Source organism: Lissotriton vulgaris, chromosome 11 (genome assembly GCF_964263255.1).
Source record: "Lissotriton vulgaris chromosome 11, aLisVul1.2, whole genome shotgun sequence".
Taxonomy (NCBI): Eukaryota; Metazoa; Chordata; class Amphibia; order Caudata; family Salamandridae; genus Lissotriton; species Lissotriton vulgaris.
In genome coordinates, this window is record NC_141699.1 from 132,373,775 (window position 1) to 132,391,002 (window position 17,228).

Here is a 17,228-nt window from a genome sequence, read left to right on the forward strand (position 1 = left end):
CTCCATTGTCCTAACATGATCTTTCTAACACATCATTGGCGAGAGACATACAATCAAGTGATTCACAAAACATCAAATCCTTAATTTTACCACATATATGTTGCTGCTTTAAGATCACTCATTTTGTGGAGATGAAAGAGCCTCAACTTCCGACCAGGAAAAGTGCCATAAATGGGTATCAGGAGTTGTGTCTTCTCACAAAAAGGTTGACATTGAGAGTTCTCATCTCAGGAAGCATATTTAAACAACCCTTAGTCTAAACTTAAGCTCACGATGCATAATACATTAAACAGTCACATTCATAAATAGAGACTACTACCACTATGTATGTTATCACGTTAAACATAACATTCGAGAGAAGAGAATCTTTCCGCTAATATTACTACAAAGATGGTAATCGCTGTAAGTACACTATGCTACAGCAAATGAACACATGTCTATACTGCTCTGTATTGATTGGACACGGACAGAAAGGTATTTAAATCGTTCTGAATCAGAAATGGTGGATTTCATTTAGAGAAGTGTCATTCTCTTTGTTCTCTTTCTGGTTTTTGGCTAAGATTTGTTCAGAATATCTACAGCACAACTGACAAACAAGCACAGCATTAAAGCTTACTTGACGTATGTATTAACATGCGTTGGCCTGAAAATGCTATGTACAATTTTACTGAACGTACTTTTTCTTGGCCTTGTCCCATTGCCAGGAACTTGAGTCGGTTGCCCCCAAAGTCCGACCGATCTGCTAGTTTCATGAGGTCACTGGCTGGGTCAGAGCCTGGGCTCAGAATGAACACAATTGGGGACATTGGGATGCTCTGCTCAAAGATCGCTTCAAAACTGATCACGGGAGGCTGGACATACCTAGATAAATAAGAACAGGCATAGTCAACAGTTTCTACACAAGTCATAAAGGTCATTAAAGAAACACATTTAGAACAGAATAACAACACCTTTAATTGAATTTCTGTGTGGAGGAAAGAGAACATTTATGCCTACTTGATGCTGCATGAATGGGCTGTTTTTAACTTCTTTTCCAGTGGCCATTAATCAATGCTCTTTTTTTTATAGGAAAATGAAATGCTGCAACTCCTTCCCACTGGGTAGTTGTCGTTAGGTCTGCATTGAAAATGCCTTTTTTTAAAGCTAATAACTTTGGAGCCGTTAGATGAGTCTGCACGAAACTTTCCAAAAGGTTTCTCTTTTTTGCCTAGGTTCTGCATGGAAAGTTGCAGGAGGATTCGCTGAGCAGGGGCTGAGGGGGTCCCGCAACGAAAAATCCCCATTAATTTTCAATAGACTTTTTTGAGAAAACAATATTGCAAGGACCACTGCCTGCCCTTAAAAAACGGAAACGAAAAAGTTGGAAAAAAAATTTCAATGCATCTCGTTTTTTCTTTAAGGAAAACGGCCTGCATTTTTTTTTTAAAAAAAAGCTGCTTTATTTAAAAGCAGTCCCAGACATGGTGGTCTGCTGAGCCCAGCAGGCCACCATCCCTGGGAGGTCCAGCCGTTCCAAATGGGGTCGCAAACTGCTGGTGCTCTTTAAGATTCATGAGCCTCGCATTTTGCGGGACACTGTTGTACATGCCAAATAGCAAGACGGAAATTGTGAGTCATAAAAGCAACGCAATTTGCGGGTCGCTATTTGGCAGGTCGTACATCTGGCCCCTAGTCCCCAGTTCTTCAATAAAAATAAAAAAAACATAAGGGGCGAAGGTAGGGATTCCCTGCCTGCCTAGTTCTTGTGGAGGGGTCCCAAAAATGAAAAAAGGTGTTGTTTTTGTCGTGAGTCTGCAAGTTTCTATGGGATTGCGCAAAAAAAGAAAATGGCCACCCACCATTTTTTATAAATGAATTGGGGAGGGACTAGTGGCAGTCCCTCCCTAAGCCCATTTTGGGCAGTGGGGACTCCCACCAGGTATCTTAATTAAGAGGAGGGAGGGCGTATGCCTATTGGGGCCCCAAGGACCCCATTGCCCGGGGTGCACTACATTCATTAATTGGAGGGGGCACATGTTCCCCCTCCGCCAGTTTTATTAGGCCCTGATAACCCCATTCCCTGTGAATCAATTCATTAAAAAGGGGAAGAGGGCCGTATGCCCCCCTCCCCTAACCTTAAATGGCCTCCCCGAACCTTAAAAGGCCCACAGGACTCCATGCCCTGGGGCCGAACTAATCTTTAAAGGGAGGGGGGCCATGGAGGCATCTCTCCTTGAGCTTGTTAAGGCCTAAGTGATCCCATCCTGAGGGGTCATACTTAACTTTAAAGGAAGGGGCCACACGGACCCCCTACCTGAGCCTGTTAATGCCCTCGGGACCCCACGCCCCAGTGACTGATAATCACTGATTGGAACTATTGTTGTCCTAATTCATAGCATGAACATAACTATAAGGGAAAGATGCTGAATTGATCAAAGATAATGCGGAACACTGATTCGGGTCAGGAGTCTTTCCTGAGACCTAGTTGTATCCTTACTATTAACTCTTGCTAATACTTATACGCATATTTTGTATCCTTCCTATTACATCTTGCTAATATGTATACGCATATTTACCTAATTTACCTCCGGAATGCCTTATAACTACCTACCTCATAGGTATTCTACGAGTGAACCATATGCTATATATCCTAACCTCTAATCTAACTCTTAATGTAAACGCTCATGCTATGTAATTTATATATACTAATGGCATATAAGGATCTACCTCAGTATTTCACACAAGTATCTACCTCATATTCTGATTGACTTTAAAAGTGTTACTAAATATGTGAATCATAACCGACCTCATACTGTGAAGCGCTCTGATACCCACGGGTCTTGTTCGCGCTATACAAAACTTTATAATAAATAAATAAAAATAAATAAATTATTGTGTGCTAGGGAGCCCATCCCCGGGACACAGTAGTTTCCCTGCCCACAGGACTGAGAGCAGGGGAACATATGTTTGCTCCCGCCTGGCAGGAGCATTTTTAAATCTCATGCCGGGTGGGAGCAAACACGCCTTCCCTGCCCACAGTAGCAGGCACTATTGGCTCAACATATGTTTTCTCCCGCAGAGTAGTGTGTGAAAGGTGCCCATATTTACAAGGCCATGAAAAGTCACGTAGGTGGACTATACGTGACCTTGTAAATATGGACAACACTTATTGCGCCGCAGGTATGTTAAAAAAAAGTGACGCACTGGTGGTGCAATGGGCTTTTAAATGCGGCCCAGAGGGTGCAAAAGAGGATCCAAAACAAACATACAGACAGCTAGCCCTCTTATGTTCCTGCAAACATAATATTGACGTTTCTACAGGGCCGGGTAATAACAAACATATAGCTCAGGGACAGTCACAATTTCAATCTCACTTATCCTGCCCTGGCAAATATGTACTGCACAGAGGCAAGTGTCTTTATGCGGCCTATATAGACCATACAGCCTTTGTCTGAGTGGACAGAACAACACAGTGTCGTAAATCGGCTGCCCTTTACATCCGCTGTTCCTTGCTGTGGATAAGAGTTGCATTCCGCACTGGAACTTGCAGTTGAATGCTAATAATGGGATCAGACGATCTATAAAATAAATATAATAATCTACCGAAAATGGTTTTAAGCAGGGATGCACCCTGGACTCATTGCTTGTTTCACTGTATATTTTTGACCTCTCTTATATCTTTGTAAAACATCTGAAATGTAATCTGTTAATTGGTGGTTACCCATGAAAGACCCACCTTTATGCAAACACTGTTCTGGTTCTTTATCAATCACCTACTGGGTTCAAGGGCGCCTTGGTGAACTAGACACCTACTCTCAATATCATTTTGAGAAAATAAAAATAAGTGCAGTCCTTCAGAAAGGCCATGAAGACTCGGCTATTTGCAAAAGCCTACTTGTAGTTTTGTTCTGCCTTTTTAAACCTTTTGTTAGGCGCCTTGATGCCTTCGGGTTTTAGTTGCGCATTATAAGTTACTTTTTCATTTCATTCATTTCAACGTAGCTCAGAACAAAATGATGATTTCTTTTTTCTATTCAGGAGATAAAAAAGTATCATGGTTAGTCTCTGAGCCAAAATGTAGTGCAGAGGTTGAAAAGTTACACTTATCTTGGTGTGATATTTTATGATTATCTGCCCGATTCATCAAAGACCCGTTTTGCGAGTCTTTAATAGCGATTCAGAAGGAATCGCTATTACAGACTCGCAAAACGGGATTCATGTAGGAATCGCAAAATAAAATGCGATTCCTACACATTCCTTATTTGCGATTAGCAAATTGCTAATCGCAAATAAGGAATACTCCCCTTTCATTCCTATGGGCCAAAAGGCCCATAGGAATGAATGGGGAGTATTCCTTATTTGCGATTAGCAATTAGCTAATCGCAAATAAGATAGCGATTTAAAGGGTGCCAGGGGTGTCCAGAGGACACCCTGTAGCACCCCTTAAATGCTAATTTAAACAGGTGTTGCGCACACACATGTCCAAAGGACATGTGTGTGCACAACATGCAACTTAGAAAAATGCTTTTAAAAGCATTTTTCTGAGTTTTCGCTATTTACCACGAGGTTTGACCTCACGGTAAATAGCGGCACAAAATTGCGATTTCGCAATTTGAAAATGGATGATGAATTGCATTTAAGGAATCTCAAATAGAGATTCCTTAAATGTAATTCCTCGCAAATTTGCGAATTCGCTATTACCGAGTTTTGCATTTGGGATGATGAATCCCAAATGCAAAAATTGCGCTTGCAAAGGGCCAGATTCTGAGAATCTGGCCCTTTGCGAACGCAATTCACCTTCATGAATCAGGCTGAATGTCTTTTACACCCCGCACATTAGCTGCACTGAGGGCAACGTGAATTCTCACAGTGCAGGCTTTTCTGCACTTTATAATGCACCCAGTGGCAGTACTGACATTTTTTAATTCCAATGAACATTTCAACAGTCAAATGCCTCCCAGTGGAAAAACAAAACAAAAACAGAATGAAAGTTTTTGAAATATCTCACCTCTGTTACCTTTCTATACAGGCACTCCACTTGTAATTGGACATCACAAGCGCTTACGCAAAATCTCAGAGCAATTATTCCTTGGGGGTTTTGTTCATAAGAACCCTCGCTGAATATTCTCAGAGATTTAATCTATCTGAATTGGTAGGTGGTGTGCTTTATTAACGACATACATTTGTTATATTATATTGTAGTGAAGGTAGTGACTGGAAGAGAGGGACAGTGATCTTTAGGAGTGTTAGGTGGATGGAAATTGCCTACTGGTGAAAAGGGCATGTAGGCAATCTGTCATGATTATTAATGACAGGGATCAGCATAGTGTATCTTATAGATGTGTGCAACATCCTTACTAGAGAACATAACAAGTAAAAACAAAGGCTGAATATGTTCATGAGCAAATCAAAATCTGCAGGATGCAGTCTCTACAATTGCCATTAAAATAAGTCAATTGGCAGCTGGATCCATACATCAAAGGCTGCTTAGATTCAGACCAGAAAGGGTGATGCTATGGCATTTAATCATTTTTGGGGGGAAAAACGGATCAGGAAACCAGATTCATGCACTGATTTGTATACAAACTCAGAAGTGGACTGGGCGAGTTCACCTATGCAGGTGGGTTACACGCACTGAATACAGTAAGCGTAAGTTGTGGATCTCCATCCCCATTCTGCAGGTAGCTCCTCAGCCTGAAAACACACTCAGATTCATATTTGTCAATGGCAGGACTAAGTGCATTTCCAGCGAGAGAATGAGGAGTTAACGCTCCCACATGCAGGTGTAAGGGAAATCATTTCCATAAGGAGAAATAAAAAAGAAAATTGAAATTTACATAAAATTTTCTTACGCAGTAATTTAGACTTAGAGCTGTCGTGCACTGGAGGCTCAATGAGTGTGGACCAGGTTAACCCTGCCCAGAACACCTTGATATTACAAAAGGGGCCGAAGATATTGTGCACATCCTTAATTAATGCAGATTTTGCGGGTTCACACCTTTTGCTTGCATGATCTTATGTCTGTGTTCTCTCATTTGCTTCGGGTGTGTTGCCATGGAAATGAAAAAATACCTTTGCCCCTGCACCCATGATGCATTACCAAGTTAGGTACAGCAACAAGCACAATGTGGTAAGGGGCCCCAACTGTGTACCTCATAAGAAGTGACATAAAGTTTGTTTGTGACTGTTCTAGGAAGAGTGTATTTATTTATTTAAACCAGACTTTAGTCTGATCTTTGCATATGTGCACGGGATGGAGGTGCACCTGTGCAGGCTGGCCTTGTGTACTCGACAAGCGTAATCGGTTGCCAGGTGGTCAGGTGGGAAATTGGCATCAGAAAGTTTGGTATAGAAGTTCTGGAAAAGTAGACTTGCCCTGGTCCAAAGGCGGAAGGTTGCTCCAAACATACGTGTAATGAAACCATGAGTTTTTACTTTACCTTTTTGTGAATGGCACCCGATTAATTCAAATCTTTCCTAGCATATCTAGTACTTTTCCACTCTTCAAGTGAATATAAAACATTCTTTCACCCAATACAGGATTTCAAATATACTTATTGTAAAGTGCCAGGTCCTCCCCAAGAATGCTAAACTATATGCTTGGGTGACTTACTAAAATAAAAATAGATTTACCATTTAGAGAAAGCACCTCATGATGTTACACAGGCATTATTCCACTCATAGAATAAAGATGAATGGTTGAATCCCCTGCTAGTCTGTATACATTAAGTAAAAACATAAATGCTCTAGCAACTTACTTCTCTCCCATTGTAATAGTGACATAGTCAGTAACAGCCCGATAAACACGATCCACGCGGAAACAGCGCAAGAGCAGCAGCTTCTGAAATGGTGTAACTTTGTCGCTGAAGCCAAGGGGAAAAGGAGATTGCTCCAAGGTGTCTAGGTCGTACCACTAAATACAAAAACATTATCGTTAACCAAAGAAAAGAGGAAGGGGAAAAAACGCAGCATAAAACACCAATTTTAAGGCACAGTTTCTGAGAGGTGAATCACCACTGAACATCTTTTCTCCCAAGGGAAAGCAAGCGGCTGCCAAGCAAACAACAACATTCCCCCTTTTAGCTTTTTGCTGGTCCTGCCAAACTACCACCAGATCACTCATTGTTTGGGTGCACACATTCTGTGCTTGAGACCGAGCACTGATTGGAGTTAAAAATGTGCTAAAAGCTGTTGAAATGTCTGCATTTGAGTTCCTAAGAAATTTCCTTCCAAGCTTTGTTGCAGGGATTCTGCTCAGGTACAGAACTTTGCTTGGGACCATAGAACATCAGCATGTTGGGACTGAGTCACCATACCACCTCAGTATCCAAAAGTCTGAGTCAGAATAGCTATGGTGCTTCACTTGCCCTCCTAAGCTTTCCAGAGAAACAAATGAGTCGGCACCCCAGAACACAGCACTCTCACCCTCTCGGGGATCGCGGTAATAGGACACACCCTTTCGCTCTCTCACTCAAACTTGTCAACAATAAGATAAACAAGCGACACGAAGGAAGTTTATAATATTTATTTAAACTATCATGCTCTAAGGTGCAGTATTTGCGCCACAATTAGTGAACTAATGCATACCAAAAATATCTTTAGCATGGTTAACAAACCATATACCATAGAGATCCCTCTCATGTTATAAGACAGAGTAGCCTAAACTCTCCTCTACTGAAGCTAAATGATTATATATTAGAGAACTCTGGGATTAGTGATGGACCCCGTACCTTAGCATACATAGGTGGATGCTCTACATGGCAGCTGACGCAGCACTTGTGCTTTAGGACCTTAGCTCAGTGTGTTTTTTCAGAACCTGTGTCCTCAGTTATAAGACAAGTCATATGTGTTCGCAAACAGCAGCATCATTTTCTTGTTATGTCTAAATGCTAGTATCTGACCAGAGAGAATAACTAGGGGCATTCTTGTTTGACCTTGTCTAGTGTGTTCAGACTAAATCCTGGGAAAAGAATAAAACACAAAAATACGTGCAGGTTCTGTGTGAGATACAATGGGGCACAAAGACAAGCACCGTATGTAGAAAAGTGTGCAAAATAAAAGCGGCCTACTATGTGCACAGTTGGGCTAACATTGGGAAAACGACAATGTACCATGAAAGAAACACACAATACCCTATATTTGGTCAAGAAAATAGCACAATATGAAGAACTAAATGAGATAAAGGTAATTAAAAGATAAACAAACTCAAAGCATAGCTTGTAAAAGTTATATTCTGAACGCTAAAAAAAGTATAGTCAATTTAGAAAAATAATCGAATAATGGTGTTTTGGAGAAATTCATTGTATCACTCACCAATTTAAAGGTCAGGGACTCCATAAAGGAGCCTGATTCAGCAAAAGCTGACTGATCAACAGCCTAAGTCACAAGTTCCAAAGAACAGACATGATCCTCGTTCCCAGCCGATGCTGGAATAATTACCGGGCAACCTGCATCCGGATTAGTAAAGCCTGTATTACGTGATCCATGTGCCGATTGCACATACTTCCTTGTTCAAACCTCACTTTGTGGAGAAGTAGCAAACCCAAGGGACAGTCATGAAAATGGGTAACTAAGGGACTCATTAGCAGTTCAATGTCCAAGGCAGCAGGTGTCTGCACAGCTAAGCAAATATCTTGCGCCCATTCAAAGGGGCTCCAGAGGAAGTGGAACACGCGTTGTATGCAGGTTAATCAGGCAGGCTGGAATGTTAAGAACCAGTCAAGATCCAGCTCTTGCCAAAGAAATATTCCAAAAATCCGAAGAATACACTCACAATAGTGTTGGAGCGGTTGCAGTTCCAGAGAGCCCCCAAAAGGAACATCCATTGCAGAAAAGTAGAAACAAGATGAGAATGCCGCAAATGAGGAACAACAGCAGTGGAAATCTTCCAAATACAATGGAAAAAATGGAATGGATTAAAGCCGGTATTATTCCAAAGCCAGTTTGGAATGAACTGATGAGACAGGGGCCGACAACTTTAAGAAAGTGTGCAAGACCGGCCGTATTAGAGACTTTTACAAATTTGATGCACTAATTCACTGAGGTGCAGGGGATGGTTTGTATTTAACAATGACTGTACTTCACTAGAAGTTCTAGCCCGCTGCAATTCGAACGTTTCATGAGCAGATGTGAGAGCTACCTCATGTTGAAACAATAATGCTTTCAGTCTGCTTAGCTTGTTGAAGTCTGCCTTTAAAGTTGGAATGAAAGGCCATAACGAGCTATCTACGATCCCATGCGGAGAGGGAAACAAGATGTTGATGCAACAAGTGGCGAGCTGGGTAATGGACAAAATATAAGGGAATTCCGTCTCACATTCCACCACAATCTTGATTGCAACGTATTAAATAACTCCTATTTGAAAGGACTGTAATAAGGGGGAAAAATTGCGGGACTGGAATTCCTTTTAAATAGCAGGCCAAATTCGGCACTGAAGTATTGCATAAGCCCAGAATTTTAATGTGTTTGCAAACGACTGAATGTCCGACAGAAGAGTTGCGTTCTTCTCCAGTAAGGAAAAACGTCCTTATTGGCCTGGTCACAACGATATTTAAAGGTAAGTGACCATAGTTCATGAATGAAGCTGTTCCCAAGGGGTTCGTCTCTACCAACAGGAAATTCATGCACGTTGTAAACGAAAATGTTGAGATAGGTAAAGAATAACTCTGTGCATCAACCGCACAGCTGAAGGTGTTTCTGCTATAGTGAATGGAAGTTGTTCAAATATCTCTAAATGAAGCACTGTATAAGTTGCATCTTTCATTGCCATCAGTTGTTGTGTGCTTGTTAAATTTAAGGGCATCAATAAATTTCTGCAATTTAAGTAGTGCCATGGTATGTGCCCATTTTTAAGGCTTTGAAGAGAACAGCTAAACTGCATACTAGATCTATGCTGACTTTGCCCATGATATAATGTTGACATGACATTTTGCATAGTATCAATAGCAGACAACGCAATGCTATTTAAATTGTAATTACAAGAGGAAAAATTATTAAAACTGTAATGAACAACAGCAAGCACTTTATCCAAATTATCTAGGTCAATTTGTCTTAAACGTGCAGCAACTAGCATATGTGATAATTTCCAAATTTCATTATAGGTAGCATAAATAAATCTTTTAGAACGTGGACATTCGGGACCCAAAAGAAAATCTGATAAATTTAGATTGACTTCGGAGAGAAAGATGTTGTTTCACTGCCAACAGTGTGGCTTGTTCAAACCATTGTTGACACTGACTAGGTGGTAATAATACCAGAATATGGTAGTTTAGAGTACCAGGGATCAGGTCTGTTTGATTTGAACCCAGGTGTGGAGTTAAGAAAACGAGCATGACAACTATTAGTGTCTACTGGCCACAAAAAACAACCGTTAGGAAATAAAAAATATGTGGAATTAAATGTACTATTTTGCACCATGCTATTTAGTTGTTAACCCACAGAAACTTTGAACACATGTTGCCTTCAGGGTCTCCGTAGGTCTGAATATATCGAAAGGAACTTTATCTCAAACAATCCTATAAGTCACTGGAAAAACTGAAAAGTTGATGAGGTACAAGTCTCTTCTCAGTTTATGCAAAGAGGAATGAGGTGCCAACATCCCATTGATCAGTTCCATTACAGAACGTTCTGGGAGGTAGTAGCCATTCATCAATATGAAAAAAACAGTCACAAATCCTATCCACATGAACAAAAATACCAAGAAGAGTATGCTTCAGAAATACATCCTAGCCAAAACTAGATAAGTACATTTCAACCATAAAATAAAAACACAAATCCCTGCTGGAGGCAGATGCAATAAAGAAGAACTGTCTGAAGTAAAATAATCTTGATCCATGGACAACCCGGAGGTTCTTAGCTGAAAAACTGGAGGCTGAAATTCAGTACTAGGACATGGAAAATTCAACACAGAGGGATTCACCAACAGTGGATCAGTTTAAATAACATCCGTATTCGAAGACACAATAGTACAAACAGAGTTGCTTTCAGTCATGTTGTTGCAGCATCAGTGGTGCTCATGGGCCACAAAGGAAAGTCTTATAGAGAAGCACAAACACCTCATGGCATACTATATAGAATCGTCATATGGTGTAGTTTAACATGGTCGATGAGACAAAGAGTTTGTCCTTGGACCAGAAAGGGGTGGCAGAATCACAGTTCTTGTACCTTGCAAGTCTAGAACCAGGACAGGAGCACGGTAGGATGGAACAAACTCCTTTTTAATTGCCACCTTCTCTCGAACCTGATGACCAACTTTTGAAAGTCAGAAGAATAATGTAGTTTGTACGCACTCAGAGAGAGAGATGCGGACAAGTATTTGCTTAATTGAGCATCACAGAATTTTTTGCAGGTCCTGTCAGAGGGCACAATGATTATCTACGTCAATGGCTTTGGCAGCCACCACAATGTCTGGACTGTTAAGGTCTGGAACATACATCTTGAAAAATAACTTTGTATGCAGCCTGACCACCCAGAGTTCTTTTAAGGAGGTTATTAAGAGCTTGTTGAACCCCCTAGAGGTGGTTAAACCACCTACACCCAGTAACTAAAACTCTAGCTGTTGAGGACTGGTTGAAGTCACGGTTCAATCTTTACACAACATAATTGCCCTCAGGCCTGTATGAAGAAGAAGAATGAACCTGCACCCCCAGGGACATAATTGAATCTTGGTACGCTTTAGAAGCGAATGCCGGATCATGGTACAAGTGGAATGCACAGCATGCATATGTACAGACAAGGACATGCAAGACTTTAATAACAATTTGAGCATCAGCCAAGCGCTTTGGCCAAACCCAAGGGGGCTTTAAAGCAAGAATCAACTGTAACCAAAATAAGTTGGAACTCAGTATTTGAAATTAGTAGACCACAATAACCAGGTAAATACAGCAAAAAGATTTGCTGGAAATTAAGAGGAGTGTTTGGGGTGGATGAGCCATGGTGGAGCCTTTAATCTGTTGACAAATATCACAGCACAGGACATATTTTCTGCCCTGCTGGTATAAGCCTTCCCACCAACAGCATAGGTGTAACAGCAAAATAGTGGCTGCTACTCCAACATGCGCGGAAGCAACAGCTTCATGTGCAGCTACTACTAAAGCATGTCTGCAGTCTTGGTTGGAAATTGAGCGATCATAACCCCTGGAATAGTTGCAAAAGGAACATTCTGGTTATTTAAATGAGGAAAATATTTAGAAGGAAAACCCTTTGGCAAAGGGGTGTATTTTTTAATGTAATATATTTTTATATAAATGCGATTTATAAATGTGATAGGCACTGTTTTACATCCGTTGGAGGTGATGTATGTAAATCCGATTGCACCCGGTAAAATTTGAATCACCAGGTTCGTGGTATTGATATGTGTATGCAAGTGGCATGTTTCAAGCAAATCAGAATGTAAAGATCTGAGTGTATGCATGTGTTCGGATGTCCAACATGAAGTGGAAAAATCAGGGTGTATTAATGCATAAAGGGGTTTAAAGTGTTGAACATAATCAGGAATGTATGCTCTGCCAAAATGTGTTTGGAGGTTGCAATTGTGCACATTTCTCTAAAAAGTGAGGGTCATGACTCTTTCCCTCATGTTCAAATTAAGTTCATATCCCACGATAAGGACACTTAAATAAGCTTCATTAGATTTTTTAAAGTTGAACTTGTGCCCAAGTTCAGCAAATCCCATATTATGCGATTTACTCCGGCCAGGTGGGATTCAATTCCTCGTATGTCAAGTAGATATCGTCTACATAGCACGAGCGTTAGGTTCAATGTCATGAAGAATTTCCACAATTTGCGCTGCTGAAACTCCCGCTGTTCCTATAGCCCATAGGAAATCATGCATAGCGCATTTGAAAACCCAGAGCACTAAAGGCAGACAAGTTTTGGTTCTCAGGAGCCAAATTGTGACTGAAATTTTTTTTGGAAATGTACAAGGTGGTTTTGTACTTTTTACGGACTACGTTGTTAATGAGTGCCGTACTGTGCATGTTTTGCACCGCAAATATGCACATACGACTATTCAAATGTTTATAATCTAAGGTAAAACAATAAGAACGATGCAGATTTATGACAGGAAAAAGAGGATTCAATATTTACAGAAACAGGGCTCAATCACACCCTGGTACTCCAACTGGGGCACGTTAGCGTCCCGTTTAATAGGATATTCTTGTTGAACCTGTGTGGTGGACCGTATAGGAATAACATGATAAGGGGAATCTTTATCCCAACCCAAATGATTACAGTAAAGTGCATGGGCCAATGCAAGGGCCCATTTGGATGCATAAGCTTGTTTGATGCTGGGAGGGCCAAGGTTAAAAAAGGAAGGAAAAATCACATCCTCAATCTTAGGAGGATGCGAGTACAAATGGTGGGGGCCAATCGCCCTTCGCCAAGAGGATGTCATAAGATTTAGTTAAGTGATCCCAGAATATCTTGTTAATGGTGCACTGAAAGTCACCTTCAATATGAATATATAGGTGATACAACCTGTCTGGAGGAGTCATTTGTGTATCCGCAGTTTTAACTGTAACAAAGGTACCAGTTACTTTCGCTGAAGAAACTCCTAGAGATTCCGGTGTACTATAGTGACTTCTGCTACACTGTCGAGGAGAATCACCACCCAACTCCTGTTAAAGATGAGGGTTCTCATTGTCTGCGACATATTTCACAGTGAAAGCTGCTACTTTCTTTTTCTGAAACATAGGTTTATCTTGAGCAGTCTTTTCCTTTTTTATTCCCTTCACGTCAGAAGAGTGTTGTGTCTCCCTCTTTGGTTTACCTGTCTGTGTTTAGATCGCACTCCTCTGTCGTACTGCTGGGCCAATGATTCCTGAAAGGAACGAGGAGAATGTGTATCAGGAACCTGATACCTGTCTGGATTCTAGATTTTAATGCGATCGCGAAAAAGAGGTTTACGTTTCTGTTGCTGTTTAGATTTATCCCATGGTTTTTAGCAACCTCATGGGCTGGGATGCTTCCTTGTCAGTTCTAGGCGTGCAAAGTGGTGGTACTGAAGGTCTGGTTCCCAAATGATTCCGTCCTAGCAATGTATATACTTTAGCAATAATTATAGGCAACTCACGTTTGCGGTCGGCACCGGCTACTGCGGTAAGTCACGGGCGTATAGCCAGAGATGCTGCCTCACCTTTACCATTAGAAAGAATAATTTCAGAAACGATGGGATAATTACCCGTTAATTTAATCCCTAAATCTAGGGGCCCCATGTTCATTCTGTATCTGTTTGAGGACGTTCTGTAGAACGTCCATCGAGGAAGTGCCATGGCAGAGAGTACAGACTGTGGCAAAAATAGTCCCCCAAGTGTTGCAGTCTGCAAGAGTGGGAACCAGTCCAGTGGTTAAAATTATGTGCTTGTCTTGTGGTCATATATGGGGAAACACAGCTTCAAGCTGATCTATTTTTTGGGCAATCCAAAAAGGAATTTCCTCACGATTAGTAGGACGATTGCCCATAACTGAGTGAACAATTGCAGGACTAATGACAGGTGCTGCAGGCAACTGGTCTTGCACTTGCAGGCCAAGTCTAGCCAAACCAGCTAATAATGTACGCAAAATAAATTGCATCAGATGTCGGTATAAGAACAATGTACAAATTGCGCGTTTGCACAAGATTTAAATTGCCATAATCCAGATAAGATGTATATCCATCTAATGCCGACCTAGTAGCCCCTTATCACTGAGAGGACCGATTTGAACTGGTCCAGACAAATGGCGAAGAATGCCATTAAACCAAGTCTGGTGTTCCCAGACTGCAAACAAGTTACTTGTCATTGGCAAAGATGGCCACTGGGACGGAGCCCTGATCTGGAGCTCCCAGGCTTTGGGATCAACTTTGTTGAAAATCCCACGCTGGCCTGACCTCACCAATACTGTCCAAATCCTGAGACCCTGCTAACCTCATCGGAACCATTGATTGCTCCCTGGAGCAACGGCTGACCCCACTACCGTCGACCGAGCTCTGGACGGTCACCTCGTCGGAGCCTCTTCCAACTGCTCTCCGGGAACCTCAATGGGGGCAGTGGCTGAGCTGCCCGGACTTTCCAAGGAGGCAAGAAATAGACTGTGCAGCTATCGAAACCAGAGCAATGACTCTGTGGAGGTCTGAGGGAGGTGACTTGCCTGGAGTCTCAGCTAGTGGTCGCCAGACTGATGGGTAACCGGTACAGGCTTAGGGAAGGGATGGAGAAAGCGCGGAAACAATTGTATGTTGTTAACATCTCCATTCCTAACCATGGCAGGAGATGCACAAGCCGACGGGGCACACTAATTACGGCATCATTTCGAGCCGAAAATTACCGTAGTGGAACATCGCATCAGCTCCAAAATGGCAGACGCTCCCGATCACGGCGCCTCCAGCCTAGAGGTTCATCTGTTTCCTTCACCAAACGGCTGATTCTTGTGAAGAAAGCCATTTGTGATCCTCTGCTCAAGGTACCCTTTATGTTCGAACTGTTGTGCTATATTCGCCCCTTCACGGCGATCCCTCCTGAGAAACTGCCTGTATCTGCCTGACTTTAAAATGCCGGCCGCAATATTCCTTGAAGCTCGTCTACACACATCTCGCTGCTATATTTGTTTCCTGTGTAAGTTTGCCAGCCCTTCCTCACTCTTTGGCCCCTTGACCCGTTATAACTGCTCACTCACTCACTTTAGTCCACGAGTGTAGCAGCAACTGAAGGATCTATAAACAAAATGGTTCCCAGCACATGTTAATGCTGTACTTGACCTGCAATAACATTACCACCATTTAGTGAAATAACTATAACTTGCACCCTGCCATGCACTGCTTATAATGTCATTTGAGATGTTGTCAATTATGTCATTGCACATATCATGAGTGATGTAATATGGAAGGTCATAAGCGTGGCATAGAGGAGGTGCAAGTAATCGTTTGCTCAGTAGTATTTTCAGTTCAAACTTGTATTTTTAACTGACATTTTCACCTAACTACAATGTTACTTCAAACTTTTTTTTCAATGAATTTCTATGATTTTTTCAGGTAAAGATATCATTACCAGACCTAATTATAATTACACTTTAACTTTTTATCAGTGAATATACACACACACACAGACACACCCACATGACAATGAATGGATTTATGAATGAATTATGGATTACAGCAAGATGTATATGTCCAAAAATATGCCTTTTAAAAATTGCTCCTCCGTAATAGATTGAAGATCCCTAGTGCAACTCGGGTTAGATCTAACTATTAACTACCATTTTTTTCAAACCCACCAGTAAATGTCTATGTATGAGTATCTTGCAATTTAGAAATATTATGGGAAAATATCATGTATCATGGTAATTTAGAATGCTTTCTATATTTATATATAGTGAATGCCTTTTTTGAATAATTCAATTGTGCAATGCAATCTACTTTGAATGGAGCTGTGCTGATAGTCACAGATTCAGCAAAACAACTTGACGTGGTAACTTTTCTCAAATGTTCACTTGTTTGTGTAAACCTTTCTTTTACAAATTATGAAACAATATGATTTCTCCCTGTAGACGACATTAAAGAATTGTCAAAAATGTAAATAGCAACCTTTTATTCTGTGATCCTCACCACAATAGAAAGGTTTAAAAGAAAATATATAATTAATTTCTCATGTATCACTAAAAATTGGCTTGAATAGAAATCTCAAAATACAATACATTATACATTTCGTTGACCAATAACGCATCCAAACTGTTTATGTAACCTGTTATGTCATTGATGTAATGCTTAATATTTGCAAGACAAACATTTTTAGATGTAAAGTGAAATGGTCTAAAACTTACAGCTTTCCATTCTGGTTCATTTTTTTCAACATCTTCAGGAAGAGACCCGAACATCTTTGGGAAGAGTTCAGCCAGCCGGATAATGTCCTCCCAGCCTTGATCATGGAGCCAAGGGCAAGGTTTCTTCCATTTGCTCTTCTCCAAGGAAATATTTCCTAGTCACAAATGCAAAATACTGACTACAGATAGATCTCATGTTAGAGGCTGCCACATCGACAAGTACACAAAACAGAAGAAACAGTTACTTTCCTCTGGTAACATTATTTCTGATTGATACATATTCTTCTCACTGATTCCTCACCTTCTGCATTCTCCTCTCCAGGTTCCTGACAGGTCTGGAAAACTTGTCCCAAGATGTGATTCTCCACAGCTGTAAGGTGGCGCCATGCCTCACCAGACCTGGGTCCATCTCCAGATGTGATATCACCGGAGTTTATTAAGCCCCAGCCACTGAG

At 41.2% G+C, this 17,228-nt stretch overlaps 1 protein-coding gene across 1 annotated transcript in view; it reads right to left on the reverse strand.

The window, feature by feature from the left end:
- The window catches only part of DNAH10 (dynein axonemal heavy chain 10), a 1,963,751-nt gene that overhangs the window by 215,747 nt on the left and 1,730,776 nt on the right, over positions 1-17,228 (reverse strand). The window contains exons 67-69 of the mRNA XM_086942901.1: positions 16,774-16,928; positions 6,738-6,892; positions 678-861 (exon numbers count right to left, since the gene is read on the reverse strand). Coding sequence (XP_086799027.1) covers positions 678-861; positions 6,738-6,892; positions 16,774-16,928 — 494 coding nt within the window. The remainder of the gene's footprint in view (positions 1-677; positions 862-6,737; positions 6,893-16,773; positions 16,929-17,228) is intronic.